Below are 15,776 nucleotides of genomic sequence, written 5' to 3'. Positions count from 1 at the left end.
ATATGCCACCGATGTTTCACTCTGCAAATATCGAACTTAATTCGTTCCTTTTCTATAGCTACCCTCCAAGGATTTTTGTGAGAATAAAATGTGAAAGAAAATCATAAAGCACTCAATAAATGTGAGATACAGAAGGACCAATGTCACCAATTACAGCCCAATAGAAAATGACCCGGCAGGATTCCCAGTACCTGGGCTCTTGGCCAGCGCCCGCCCCCCACACACACACAGCAGGAGTGGGCTTTGGGTCCTCATTTCCCTCAATCTCAGGAAATACGCTTACATAATATACTTATTAGAATTTTTAAATCTCGAGAGTTGAAAGTCGGGTAATCTGATCCAATCTCCCCTCTTCAATCTGCCTATCAACTGTGCGTCTAAAATGGTCTTCAGTGCTTTCCATGACTATATGGTTCTACCCAAATTCCAATAGGTTTCCCCCACCTTCAAGGGTAAACATCTATGAATGTGTTACTCAACTGGGTGATGTGGGGTTATTAGGCAAGGCACTGCCCAGGGATACAAGTGAGGTAACCACAGATATATAAGAAAGGCAAAGGTCTTCAGTCTCCTGAGGGAAGCACTATACTGGCATCCAAAAGGAAGAGCAAGGGCATCCGACATTAAATATCAGCTGAGGGCTACTAACCATAAACATTATCAGGGCTCAGAAGGTCCTCTTCAGGCTAGGAGGATCGGAGAACAAAGTATGGCATCAGTGGAATTCAAGGACAGCCTTTGCTAGAGGTTTCTCCCATGAGTGGAGCCCTGGCCACTGCTTTCCACAACTTGAATTCTAATAGGACATTTAATCTCTTAAGGCTCTAACCCAGCCTACCCTCTAACCCTCAGAACGTTCCTGAATTGCTCCCTGCAAGGAAAGCTCACTGCAACTTCAGAGCATCATCAGACCCTATGGAACTCATTGCAGACACCCCTCATGTTCTACAAGAGACACACAATCTACTCAGACAGTAGCCTGTGCCTCATCTCCCAGACCTCTCTCTCCCTGGGTGTTACAGTCAAAATGTCGTCATGACAACCGAAAAGTAAGATCGGCCCAGGTCTCGGGAAAGTCAAGGAGCTTAGTATTCTCTGCCCCTCTTCTCTCTTCCCTTTGACTATGGTTTGCTTGGGTATCTGTAGGTATGTATGTGGATTCTGAGAGTTAGTCAACGTAAGAAGATGCTTCAATCCTCCCAGTCTATCAGAACATAATAGAAAGAAATTGTTGGGTAGGGTAGAAAATAGTATTATAAACAGCAGGGCCAGGGAGGTGTTACAGCAGCAAGAGAACATGGTGGCTTTCCATAACACAAAGAATGTCAGGGAATCAGACACCCTGGGAGAGCAAGGCTGCCACATCACACCACCTAGAAGACTCCACTAGAGAATACAGCCTAGATCAAAGAAAGACAGCAACACATCCCAATTGTTACTAAACAGGAGAAAAACGTAGATTGTGTCAACTTTAAAGTGCACCCGCCAGGCCAAGTCCTCGGACAAATCTGGTGATTTCTCTTGCTGATCTTACGATTCTATGTGTGTCAGTGTAAAAACATTCAGAACTTAACACTCTATCTGGCAGGTGGAAGTTGATTAGAAAGTTCTAGATGATCCTGTATTGCTACACTGATCACATCTGATGCCATTATTTATTGTTGCATCAATCCCAACCTCTTTATAAAGCCTTTGTGGCCTGTGCTGTAGCCTGTGCCTTAGAGCCTAGCAGAGCTACTTGCCCATAGAAGACCTGATTTAACTATTGAATTACTTACTTTATGAACGAAGGCTTTAGCCAGGCTGGATCTATGAATTAGGCTCACTGAATGTGCGTAGGTGTTTGGAGCTCTGGGTTGACAGTTCAGCACACAATGCAACACAGTGACTCATATCTGCCCACTTCTCAACTACGGCCCAGTGCTGGAAGTTGTGCGAATTCTTTCACCTACTGTAAAGGAACTGTGTTGGTATGAAGGCATACCATATGTTGTGGGTTGAATTGCGTCCTCCAGAAAGATATGTTGAGCCCTAATGCCCAGTACCTGTGAACGGGATTTAGAAACAGGGTTTTTGCAGATGTAATCAAATTAGGATGAGATCATGCTTGACTAGGGTTGGCCTTAATCCAGTGTGACCAATATCCTTATACGATGACACACAGGGAGAATGCCACATGCCAACGGAGACAGAGATTGGAGTGACACATCTACAAACCAAGAAGCACCAATGATTCTGGAAACCACCAGAAGCTAAGAAAGGAAGGATTCTTCCCTAGAGCCTTCAGAAAGAGTATGACCTTGCCCTGCAGATTTCAGATTTCTAGCCTCCAGAGCGACGAGAGAATAAATTTCTGTTGTTTAAAGGGCCACCCAGTTCGTGGCCCTTTGTTAGGGCAGCCCTAGGAAACAAGAATACCGTGTAAATAAAATTCTTCACTCCCGCTGCAGACGGGACTTCCAACACAAGCCAACACTCCTCAAAATTTGTGTGCTGACTCCACAGGTGAGTGAGAGGGATGAAAGGGCCTGCCCCACGCCCACCAACCACACATATCCTGCTGGCCTCAGGTCAACACACATAAAGAGACTGAATGTATATCATATGTCATTAATACCAAAGAAAGCATATCCAATCATTCAGTGAATATTTACTAAGTACCCACTATTTTCAGGCAGCGTTCCAGGCAATGGGGAGAATTCAGTGAACAAAACTGACAAGATGGAGCTTCTGTTCCAGAGGAGAAAGACAGGCAATTACCACCAGACACGTGAAATACGCACACTCTCAGGTAGTGATAGAGGTTGAGCAGAAAAATGAAACTGGGATAAGAAGTGCTGTGGGGTAAGGGTAAGATTATACTGTTAAATGGTGGGGAGTGGTCAGGTGAGGCCTCACAAGAAGATGATACCGCATAAAGAACCTGAAGACGGTGAGGGATATCCCATACATGTTTATGGAAAGTTGTTCAGGCCACGGGAACAGCAAGTGCAAAGGCACTGGGGCTGGAAGGTGCCTAGCACATTAGGGAAGCAGCAAGGAGGCCCAGGGGCTGAAGCTGATAGTGAGGGAAGGCCTGGTGAGGAAGACGATCACGTGTAGCCTTGAAACTTGCTAGGACTTCGGTTTTTATCTGAGAGAGGTAGGAGGCTCTGTGACTTCATGCATCATGAGAATCACTGGGATGCTGTTTTAGAAACAAGACTATAGGGGAAGAGGGCAGGAGCAGGGGGACCAGAGAGAAGGTTATCGCAATAATCCAGGTAAGGTGGCTTGGACCAGGGTGGGCGTAGTACTTCCCTGCCATGCCAAATTACTCACCATAATGTCTCAGTACACACAAAAGACTTGCAAACTAACTGTAGTGATCTCACGCAGAACGGGCAAAAATATATACTTTTTAAAAATAGGCTTTTACCAACCTCAGAAGGTTATCTACACAATTCCATTGACATGACATGACTTTTTTTTTTTTTGGCCCTAGTTCCCTGACCAGGGATTGGAGCCTCCTCACCCCCTGCAGTGGAAGCTCAGAGTCTTAACCGCTGGACCACCAGGGAAGTCCCTGATATGACATTCTTGGAATGACAACATTACAAAGATGGAGCACAGATTAGTGGTTGCCAAGGAGGAGGGGAAGAAGGGAGGTGGGCGTGGCTATAAAAGACGAGCAGGAGGGGTCCTTCTAATGGAATGTTCTGTATCTGGACCGTGGTGCTTGCACAATCTACACACACGTGTGATGAAATTACACAGAAACACACACACAAAAGCACAAGAAACTGGTGAGCTCCGAATAAAGTTGATGACTTACACCGGTGTCAGCTCCCGGACCAGGGCAGTGCACTGCGGTCACGCAAGATGTGACCTTCGGGAGAAACTGGGTGACGCAAGGGAATCTACAACTCTCTGAAAATAAAAACTTTTAAAAACCATTAAAACAAATGACCTTTTACACACATAATGTCGTCCGAAGTCCTGACCCTTCTGCCTGGGGCAATGCTCCCGTAAAGCTGTCTTTACACTGACCTACAATAAGTATAGTAAGCCCCCCTGGCCTCCGTGTGACAGGTTCACCCACGCTCTCCACTTTCTAGGTGGAAGCATCAGTGTGACGACCACACAGCTGGGCCATCGCTAGCCCGGAGAGCCCGAGCCTTCGCTGTAGAGGATTTTGTTTTATAAAACACTGTGAGGATGAGGTGGCGCTGCCCTCGTGAGATCGTGCCGGCAGCTTTCCCCTCTGTCGACCCAAAGTACCCATCGGTGTCAACAGGTCTGGTTCTTCAGATCCCAGCCAGGAGGGCCCGCCTGGCCGGGGCCGCCCTCACCTGGCCTGGCCTGGCTCGGGTTGTTCCTCTGAGCTCCCGGAGGCCACACGTGACCAAGCAGGGCTCCCGCCTCTTTGGCCCTGACCCACGCTGGGTGGTCCAGCTGCGGGGGACTTTCAGTGGGAGATGCAGACAAATGCGGTGTCGTCTCAAATCAGGAGCCGTGGCTGCACACCTGCTCGGATTGTTTCCTGCGATGCTAAGTGGTTCCAGCCACAGCACTAGGGTGCAGGGACCCACCGTCCACCCTTCTCGCAAGAGCAACACAGGTGCATCCCCGATCCGTGTCTGCTGGCTTTGGCCAACCATCTGCCTGCGACGACACAATACAGCTGTCTTGGACCTTCCAGTCCTAACACGCATCACACTGTCTGTACCCTCCCCTCCCCTCCCCAAGCCTGTGCTGTCACAGACGGACTGTGTTTACTGGACTTGGCATTCCTGTGCTTGCTAAATGAATGGATGAATGAATGGACACCTTCCAATGGAAACTCCCACAAAGTGAGAGCAGGAGGGGGCCCTTCTCCAGATCTCTAGTCCAATCCCGTAATTTTGCAGATGAGAAAACTGAGGCCTGAAGAGTCATGACCTGCCTAAGGTCACAGTGCAAATGAGCGGCTGGGTCAGGACTACTGGAGTGAATGAAGAGATGTGACACCAGAGAATAATTCCTAAAAGACAAATCCCAGCATTTAAATGACACATCTCGTCTGAGAAGTCTGAAACACTTTCACGCCCTTAGTAGTACAGTCTCACCGGGTGGAGGTCTGTCAACCCCACAGATGAGCTGCTCCTGTTTCTCAGCATTGTTCCTTGATTTAACCCTCTGCTGTAATCAAACTTGAATTCTGGTGAAAATCCAAGGCCAGCGGTTCAGGGTTATGAATTCCATCATACGGATCCAACATCCACAGAGAACCCCTGTGTTAAAGGTTGAAGGGTTCATGTAACAAACTAGACACAGAGCACTGGCCTCCAGGGCCCACTAAGTAAAGGGCACTTGCCACAGTAAGGATCTTGCTTATATCCAAATGCCCAATCGGTTTCGTAACAGGGAATAGGGGTCACTAAAACCCCATCTGAAGTTAAGCCCTCCCAGAGTTTAACATGCTTCCGTGTATGACAGGATCATTTCTCAACAGCAATGTGACCAAAGCACAGATTTGGAAGGGCATCCAGAGCAAATCGGAAACGGTTGTACTGGACTAACGAAGAGACCAAGGGGAACATAGGAAACGTCCAAGCCAGCGGGAGCCGGGGCGTCTGTAGGAAGAACATGGGATCTCAATCCAGAAGACTGGAGTCCAAATCCCAGGACAACCACTTAACTAGATGTCCGACTCTGGGAAAACCAGTTAACGTTTCTTGAATCCAGTCCCCTCGGGGTAAGATGAGGATGTTACCAACTTCACAAGGCTGCAGTGAAAATTAAATGAAACGACATACAGGGAAATGGTAAAGTGCGGCACCTTTAACTGCCAGTTCATATTAAAAAGAAAGTCAGTGCACACCTAAGAACTCATAAAGATGAACATAGGATTAATTAGACTGTACTTGAAGGATTATGATGATGTTATCATTTTATCACGGCCTTCACATACAGGAGGCCACAGGAGAAGAATGAGCAGCTCCCCAGTTATTTCCATGCACTTCTAAACCTGTCTTAGGATTTGCATTACTCTCTCCGGTTACAAAATGAATTCAGTGAGCATGGAGGGGAGATACTGAGAGAGACAGTTTCAACAGAACTCACTCAAAAGTGACTTCCAGTGCCCAGAAGGCAGGTACCTCCCCTCAGGGTCCCTGGTGCTCACCCATCCTCCAGCTGCTGCAGCTTTGGCCAGAACCTGCAGATATAACAGGGGTACCCCAGCAGCTAAAGCGCCGCGGACCCCAGCTTTAGGTTTAGGCTTCAAATTCTTTCTCACCAATGAGCAACTGAAAATTGCTAACTTGCAGGCATGTCCACGCTCAGTGAGTGATTTGTCCTTCCCAGCTTAATATCTGAAGGAAACGCCAATGAGTAGCAAAATTGGAAAAAAAAAAAAAAGGCAAACACTAAGGGAAAACCAAAGCAGGTAAATGAACGTGTGTCCTAAGTTTCTTGTCTCTGTAAAGCCCCGGCGACGGGGGCTGGAACGCGAGGAGCCAGCGGGCGGCGGCAACTGGGCAACGCGGCGGGAAGGCCCCGAGCGCCCTCTAAGGGCCGTGGACCGCAAGTGCTGTCGCCTGCCGGGCCAGGAGCCGAAAAAGGAAGGAACTGGGAGAAAATTGTGTCTTCCGCATCTTCCACGTGGCATCACCTAATACTCAGGGGCACAAAAATTCCTTATTCACAATTTCTAAATTTTAATCATCTGATCCATACTGGAGAATTTTCCTTGATAAGATGATACTAATGACACAATTCCCCCAAATTAAATTAAATTCGTCTTCTTTGTAACTAAGACAAGGATAATGTCTTAGGAAAAAAGGATGTTCACCATGTGTTTAACCAATATCTCCCTGATTCCAAATGCTCTAAAATATGTCTACTAAAATAATGCAACAGGGACTACCCTGGTGGCACAGTGGTTAAGACTCTGCGCTCCCAATGCAGGGGGCCCAAGTTCCACCCCTGGTCAGGGAACTAGATCCCAAGTGCGTGCCGCAACTAAGAGTTCGCATGCTGCAACTAAAGAGCCCGCCTGACGCATCTAAGACCCGGTGCAACCAAATAAATAAATAAATATTTTTAAAAATTATTTAAAATAATGAAATAATATCCATTCCCTGCCCTCAGCTACCCAGTTCTCCCCAAAGGCAGCCAAGGTCTCAACTGAGTCAGATGTATCCTAACATAAATATTCTATGGTTAAACAAGTGAATACACATACATATATATTCTTTTCTCTCCTTTATCTTTATACATTTAAATACTCACGTCCATATTTTCTAACTGAAATAAAAGCTTCTGAAGAGAAGTTTCATTAGAACTCAAGAAATTCCTAAATTCCACAGGGACCAATGAAGAGAGCTCCGCTCCTTAGTCAGCAAATCATGATGGGGCCTTTCCTGAAACGCTTGCATCTAGGCTCCCTTTCCCCACACCTTCACCCCTTGCAGTAGCAAAATAATGGCCCCCAAAGATGTGCATGTCCTAACCCCAGAACCTGTGAATGTGTGATCTCACACAGCAAAACAGACTTTGCACATGTGATTCAGTTAACGATCCAGAGATGGGAGGTGGTCCGATGTAATCACAAGGGGGCTTCTAAGTGAAAGAGGGAGAAGGAACGTCAGAGTCAGAGAAGGTGAGGCATGGATGGAAGTGCAGTGATGCCATTGCTGGAGAGGTCACCAGGTGAGGATCGCGGGCACCTCTAGGAGCTGAAGAAGTCGAGAACCGGATTCTCCCTAGAGCCCCAGGAGGAACAAAACCTTTGATGTTAGGCCAGTGAGACCCATTGCAGACTTCTAACCTCCAGAACTATAAGATAATACATTTGTGTTATTTTAAGCCACTAAGTTTGTGGTCATTTGTTATAACAGCAACAGGAAACTAATACACCCCTCCACCCCTCACCCCCAACAGGGCCGGTTTTCAGGGAATGGGCCTTTGTGTCTTAAATAGAGCTATGAATGGTCTTGGTAAGATGATGCTCTGGAACTGACCAGTGATCACTTTCCAAGAACATAAATTATCACTCTGCAATTCTATTACAACCTCTAATTCCTACTAATGAATTGTGTGCTCAGTTGACAAATAAAACAGTTCTTTCATCTGGGGGCGGAGGGGCTCCAATGTACAAGATAAAAGGAAAGGGTGTATTCACCCCCTCCTCTCAAAGAGAACAGAAATAGGAGGGGAACCCTACAGAGCTGCATGTAGGTTGGGCCACAGGAAAATCTGTGAGGGCTTCTAGAGGTGGAAGGAATCTTTCCATTTGCTTGGTCCAGTGGGGATTGACTAACTGGCCCGAAGCCACACAGCAGGTGAATGGCAGTGCTGAGACTCAAACCCAGGCGCCTTGATGTTGAACCTACATCCTTTCTATACGGCAGTGGTTATCAAACTTCCTTTTCTCAGATTCCTATCTACTCTTAAATTAATGAGGATCTCACAGAGTTTGTGTTTTTGTGGATTTTATCTATCCATATCTACTGACCAGAAATTAAATCTAGGAAGAGGTTAAACTACGTACTTATTAATTCATGTTAAAATAGCAATAGTAAACCATTACAAACTGACACAACAAACTGTATTTTATGAAAAATAACTGTTTTCCAAAACACAAAGAAAATGAGAAGAATGGCATTTTTTGGCATTTTGGCAAATCTCTTTCATAGAAGACAGCGGGATCTCCTATCCAATTATGCCTTCAACCTATTGCAGTATGTTGTTTTGGCTGAAGTACCTGAAGACAATCTGACCTCATACAGATATGGGAAAGGTATTTTACTAGCCTTACAGATAATTTTGGAAAATCTTTGATACTACACCAAAACTCATCAAGTAGCAGTTTCTTAAAGGTTAGTTGCAATGTACAATCTGAAACCATAAAAAGAATTTTTCACATTTTGTTACATTAAAAATCCACTGGGCTATTTTGCACTTTGATGGACCTTTTAGCCAGGCAAGATTTTGTAACACTGTGCATCAGTCACTTGGATTTACCAGTTCACTTGCTTATGCAGAGCATCTAAATGTTGACACATTTTATAACACGGTATTTCAAAACCACATTCTTTTATACCACCACCTATCTTGTTAGAAAAGTTTCTAAGTATTGGGAAGCTTTCAAGCTTAGGACGTTGGAGGTGACATGGCAAAATTCTAATTTTCACTTGAGAGCTCAATTTTCTCACTGGCAAGACATACTAGCAGTTATTTTACCAGAAGTGGCAGACCGCCTTTGTTCATTTTTTGAGATGTCTGCCAAATACTCAAGTCAAAATAACTGGTCTGTCTGCAGCCATTCTTTCCGGTAAAGGTGGCGTTCCATGAAAAAAAGCAGCTAGTTCAGCTCACAACTCAAACTATCACACAACTGCTTTTCTGCAGGATTCCTGATGAACTCGGGCACTCAGCAGAAGTGCTTTACGTGCCTTTCCCTTTTCCTCACACGGAATATTAAAAAGACATGCATACAAGGGTAGAGATTTGGTTAAATTAATAATTTTTACCGTTGCACCAAGGACATTCTTCATTGAAACTGGCATATCCTTTCTTAACTTCAAAAGCCTGAAAAATGCAGTGACTACCAGCTCACGACGGCACCAATGCTAAGAGTCACACTACAGTGCCCGCAGTTGAAGTTTTCTCACTAACCTTTTGTACCCTCACTACAGACGTCAACACTGTGAAAAAGGCAAATAGTATCTTAGTATTACTTTGAAAATCGCTTTGACCTTGCAGATTCCCTGACAGTTTCCTCAAGCTTTAAAGAAAAAAGCTTTTAAATCACCCAAAACCATCCTAAGATAACCATTATAAATGTATGAGAGTATGTGTGTCCTCATGTGTTTTTAGAAAAACATATCTTATCAGACTTGCAAGTGCAGTCACAATTTTAACTGTTGTGTAGTATTTTATTGTAGGGATGGGGAGGGGAGCATGCATCACTTGCTTATTTTGTTTGACATTTTAATTGACCACCAAGTTGAAGGGTTTATTTAGATCTTCAGCCTGCCCTGCAAATCACCTCTGTTTTAAGGAAAGCTCCTCTGAGCGCTGATGGATCAGCCACTAGGAACGTGGCTCTGGGTGATTTCATGACAGGGATTCTGATCCCAAAGGTCTGGGGGATAGGAGAGGGCCTGACTCGAGCAGCTTGCTAAGCCCATGCATTCATTCAGTGAGAGAGGAAGCAGTGTGCCCACAGCCCTGCTGTAAGTACCAGAGTACAAGTCTGGAGCAGTGACTGCAGCTGTTACAGCAAGACAGGCAGGAAGCCTTCCAGAGAAGCAGATGAATAAATTACGTGCCCCCTGATTTCTTCCCCAGCACATGGAGCTCTCTGCAGGTGACGTCGCTTCCTTTCCTTCTATCATTTAAATGCAGTAGAAATGCATTTCAAAATGTGTTTGTCCTCCTTTGTCTGCTTCTAGTCTGGTCATCATTTTATTGCAAATCCCACGTCAACACAGTAGAGAGAAGTGCCAGCAAGCGTTCCAGCTCCCACATTCCACAGCTCAGTGATTTACAGAGCAGAAGGCAAGCCAAGGAGCAGCACGCAGAAGACAGCAGGATCCCGGGAGCGATCACAAGCCACCCAGACTTCAGACCCACTCAAATGTAAAACCATCGGGCAGGTGGCAGTGGAACCTAACAGGTTCAAGGCTGTAAAATGCCAGTGTGGCACTGGTTCCACTTTCAGTCTGTTTTTGATACAAAAACTCTTTCAAATTCAGAGAATTTTAATTTAGAAAAAAAAGAAAAGCCACGGGTTGTAGGTGGGGAAGTTGAAAGTCTTTAAAATCGTTTTATTCTTGATAAGTACTATACAAATATTCAGTGAATGCTTTCCTAGAAGTAGCTAACAGAGACGAAAACAACCTACAGCTGGACCCTCGTTTTATGAAAAAGTGGCATTTAGCATCCCAGCGCTTGGCATAATCCTGAGACAAGCGTTATGCATGATGCACCCACCAAAAAGACTCAGAAGGCAATGTGACCCCCAACTTTTCCCCTTTCCCTTGTAGTAGGAGGACAATCGAGACACTAAATAGCATCATAAAGCAAGTAGCCCTCCTTAGAATCGCATCTGAATTTTTATAAGCCAGCTGCGAGTGAGCAGTATCAACAAAAATGTCGACTTCTTGGATTCCTACAAACCGATGACATAAATAAAAGCCACGCAGTGTCAAGTGTGAAAATGCCTGCACAGGAGGTGGAAACAAGGGCCACCAACGGCTTAGGGATGAAAAATTTGTCTCGCTCTGCGGGAAACGTACAAGAAATCTGAAAACAGCGCGCTTGCATTTTCTGAAAAGCGTTGCTCACATTTCGGACCCCAAAGAAATCATCCCCCCCGTCTCCAGCCTCATCCTTCGGGGAATGGTGACCCTCCCTCTCCCCTCTCCCTCCTCTCAAGACAGATGTCCCCTTCCCAGCTCCAAACTTCCCACCGAGATGCAAAGTAAGAGCGCGGCTTCTCCTTGGGCACCGAGGTACCCGACCGCCCCGCAGCGGCCCACAGCTTTCCCCGTGCCCTTCTAGAACAGTCCTGCCTCTCTGCCTCCCTCTGGTCTCCCGAGTGCCGTCCTTCACCAGGCATCCCTGCCTCGGGGCACGTGAACTGGAGGAAAGAAGGTGCCCACGGGGAAATTCTGGGCAAAGGAAAGCGTCACCCCTCCCCCCACCGCAGCGCCGAGCGGTCGCCTTTCTTTTCTTTTTTCCCCCCTTCTTTTCTTTGCCGGAATGTTCCCGGAATGTTAGACTGCTGAGTCTCCCGACTCCAGGCGTTCGACGGCAAAGATGAAACCGCTTTGCGCTGAGGTCCCCTGCCGCCAAACGTGTCCCCGGGCCCGCCTCCAGCGCGCGAGGCTCCGAACGCCCGGACCCGCGTCACCAGCCGCCCCTCCGCGCCCCGACCCGCGAGCGATGAGGACGCACAGGTTAGTGACAGGACATGCAGCCAGTACAGCGCAGGCCGGCGGTCCCCCGAGCGACAGGCGGGTGAGCGGCGCACGGAAGGCGGACAGGGAAGCGGTGAGGAGGCGCGGAGAGCCGGGCGGCCGAGGCCGGGACTGCGCATACCTGGAGCCCTCGCCGAGGAGACGACTGGCAGCAGCGCGGCCAGGAGCAGCAGCGCCGCCCAGGGCAGCGGGAGCCGAGCCCGCGGGGACGCCCCGACCTCGGACGCCATCGGGAGCCCGGCGTGCGCGGCGGGCTGGGCCGGGCGGCTGCCGGGTGGGCGCTGGGCTGGAGCCTGGGAGCGCAGAGGGGCCGCTGTCGGGTCCTCGCCGTCGGTGTGCGTCGGAGCGCTCTGCGCCGCGCCCGCGCGCCCAGGCCCCGCGCCGCTCGCTCCCTGCCCACGCCGCGGCCGCCGCGCTCCGCACTGAGGCCGCCGGCCGCCGGCCGCGCCTTTTAGCCGCGCGCGGGCGCCCCCTGCCGGCGTGCGGGCTGCGGGGGTGGCGAGGGTGGCGGGGTGATGGCCCGAGGCGGGCGGGGCGCAGGGCCGCGGCTCAGGGTCGCGGCTCAGGGTGCCCAAGCGCCCGGGAAAACCGCTGGGCGGGTCTAGAAACGCGGTGATTGCTGTGCGGGCGGGCGCTCCCGCTGTCTAACCTCTCCGGCTTTCCGGCTGCGGGAATGGCCCATCACGTCCAATCCTTGCCAAGCCCAGGCATGCCCTCTGTCACTTTAAATAAATACCTCTGGCTTCAACGCTGGGGACCCGAGCCAGGCCCCTTCACCTCTACCAGCCTGTTGCGGTCGTTCCTGCAGCCCTCCCCGGTCTTCCCACACCCCGCGCCCGGGAAAGGGGTTTAAGGTTCTCAGATACTGCTGCTCCCGGCTGTGGTTTCTGCGGAGCGCCTGAACTGGCTTCAAAGGCAGCGTTCTGTAAGCGCGGAGCTCTCAAGGCCGAGCACTCGTCTGGCCTCGCTTCCTCCGGTCTCTAGGATGCTAACACGGCCTAGGGCTCCCTCTCCCGATTCCCACCTATCTGTGGTCGGCTCCCCGCCTTGGAAGCCTCGCCGCCCGCCGGAGCGGACTGGGAGAGCCCCCGAGGCGACCAGGACGCCTGCGCCCGGGCAGGTCCGCGCTCTGCGCGCAGGTGCCGCCGTCGCCCAGCAGCGTCCTCGCAGACCTCATCGGACTGCAGCTCACAGCCTAAGGTCGAGTCAGCCCTCCGTCGTGACAGGCCCCAACTTGACCAGACTTGTGTCCTTCTGAAAAGAGGAAAAGATTGCAAGACGAATTCTCGACTGACGAAAAAGAAACACAGCATCTCTTTTCTGAACGGAAACACCACATCCGCGCCGTTAAGCCCTGGCAGGCGCCGCTTGCCCCGTGAGCACCCAGGAAAGGCAGAATTCTATGGCCTTCCTTTCGGGAAAACATTCCCCTGGGTCCCAGTTCTTCGTTCATCCTGCAAGGTCTATGAGCTCCCGGAACTCTTCTTGCAGTTTGCAACCGTTTTAATGTTTAATTACTCCCCAGTTTTGCAATGTTTCCCCACCGCCATTTAATGGAGCTATGGCCTTGGTCTGCCGAGCACCCCACCTCCCTGCTCTTATTCCGGGAATAATAGCCCCCTCCTCTACTGCGACCAAGCGGCTCCAGCGGGGCCTGTCCCCTCCCAGCTACCCTCTTACCCACCCAGTTGGTCCAAGGATCGCCAGTGGCCCAAGCAGGGTCAGTCAGAGTCAGGACTTTTCTCGTTGGAGCTGGTGAAAAAGTTTTCTTCCTCCGGTCATTCATGGATGCTGAAGGATGGCAGCTGAGGTAAGCTGAAATATGGCCCCCACCCCCCCGCCAAAGATGCCACGTCTTAATCCCTGGAACCCGTGAAGGTTACCTTATACAGAGGGGGAAAAAGTCTTTGCAGATGTGATTAAGTGAAGCATCTTGAGATGGAGAGGTTATCCTGGACTATCTGGCGGGCCCTAAATACTATCACATGTGTCCTTATAAGAAGGAGAAGGAGATCTGAGGTATATAGAAGAGGACACAGTGTGTGCACAGAGGTAGAGACGGGAGTGATGCAGCCACAAGCCAAGGCACACAAGCAGCCATGAGCAGCTGTTAGAGGCAAGGACCAGATTCTCCCCTAGAGCTTCTGCAGGGAGCACAGTCCTGCCAGCATCTTGATTTCAGTCCGGTGGAAAGAATTTCAGGCTTTTGGCCTCCAAAGCTGAGAGAATAGATTTTGGTTGTTTTAAGCCCACACACTGGTAATTGTTACAACAGTCACAAGAAATTGATACAGTAGCCAAGAGGGGCCTGTGTGTCTGGCTCCAGCCTCGAGGGTTGATTACTTTTGTAATTTCAGGATTTCACTCTTCAGTTTAGTTTTAAGAAAATGAGTACATGGCATAGCGTGCAGAAGCTCACAGGGAAGACTCATCGAGGGTAGTTTCCTTCCTTCCTCGTGAAATACACGTGCATTCACCCACGTCCCCAGCATGCTCGTTATTAGAGCCACTTTCTGCTTTGGACATCTCAGAGTAAAGTACCATGCAAGATCACCTCCAACTTTAGAGTTTGGATGACTAGATCAGAACAACTGGCCATGGGCTGTTCGATAGTAAATGAAATACCTAACATTTATGACTCTGGATTGTGATTTGATTACAAACTTAAGAGTGTGTTTAATCTTAAAAGTCCTAAGAGAAATTGTAAAGGTTTTTAAAACCTTTTAAAAGATCTCAAAACACCTGACCTAAGAGCTATGGTCATCTGTCCTGAATGTCATCATCTCAAAAATATAAGCTCTCTGAAGTGTCCTTCCTTCTGGTCATTTCTTTGTCTACTCTATTGTTGCACTTGTCCTGATAGACTTTATTATTTTTTCACATAATTTCTTAAGCTCGGGGTTGTTGCTTCTATTTTGTTTGTCAGAACAAAACAGAGCAATGTCATCTTTGGACCAGGCGGATCATCAGCTATTTAATTGCAATCCTTTACTAGCCTGCCTCCAAGTTATTTCTATGGCTTATTCCTAGCTTTACAAATCAGTCTGTGTCCAGGCACGCTATCTCTGGTTCTAGTTAATTTTTAAATAACCATACATTCAGGGAGTTCAGCACTCTCCATACACATTGTCATGGCATTCTTATGCAGCAAAATAGATTAAAATGCTGTTTTCCTGTTTCATGTGGAGAAATAGAAACCTAGTTCGGATGGCCATCCAGTACCAACTACAGTGCATGTCTCATACTGTCATCTGACATCAAATCTTGTTCAGGCGTCAGTCTGGCTCTTGGCTCTTGAATTCCTTTTTTTTTTTTTTTTGTGGTACGCGGGCCTCTCACTGTTGTGGCCTCTCCCGTTGCGGAGCACAGGCTCCGGACGCGCAGGCTCAGCGGCCATGGCTCACGGGCCCAGCCGCTCCGCGGCATGTGGGATCTTCGCGGACCGGGGCACGAACCTGTGTCCCCTGCATCGGCAGGCAGACTCTCAACCACTGTGCCACCAGGGAAGCCCCCTTGAATTCCTTTTTAAGCACCATATTTGAATGTGTCTCTGTGCCGTGACAGCAGCAGGACATTGTACAATACCCATTACACAATGGTGATGTGCACAAAACTTTTTAAAGACTCTACATAGAAGTAGAATGAAAGAGATGGCATACCCATAGTGCTTGGAGTGATGGGAGGAGAGCATTAATTCAGGCACAACAGACCTGGAGGAAAACATCAGTCTCTAGGTTTCCATAAACAGAGGGGAAAGGGAAAAGAAAAGAGCAAATCGATATAGGGAGGTAGATTCCACCTTGACATGGGAGAAAAAAGCTGGTT

General features: G+C 48.5%; 1 protein-coding gene across 1 annotated transcript in view; it reads right to left on the bottom strand.

The window, feature by feature from the left end:
* Positions 1-12,181, bottom strand: part of FNDC1 (fibronectin type III domain containing 1) — a gene marked incomplete at both ends in the record, with an annotated part of 97,568 nt that extends 85,387 nt beyond the window's left edge. The window contains one exon of the mRNA XM_079716660.1: positions 12,073-12,181. Within this exon, the coding sequence (XP_079572786.1) occupies positions 12,073-12,181 (109 nt within the window). The remainder of the gene's footprint in view (positions 1-12,072) is intronic.
* Between the last annotated feature and the right edge of the window lie 3,595 nt (positions 12,182-15,776).

The sequence above is a fragment of the Hyperoodon ampullatus genome (genome assembly GCF_949752795.1).
Source record: "Hyperoodon ampullatus genome assembly, chromosome: 12".
Taxonomy (NCBI): domain Eukaryota; kingdom Metazoa; phylum Chordata; class Mammalia; order Artiodactyla; family Ziphiidae; genus Hyperoodon; species Hyperoodon ampullatus.
The sequence above is the reverse complement of the archived record's forward strand: the minus strand, read 5'-3'. Positions and strand labels throughout refer to the sequence as shown.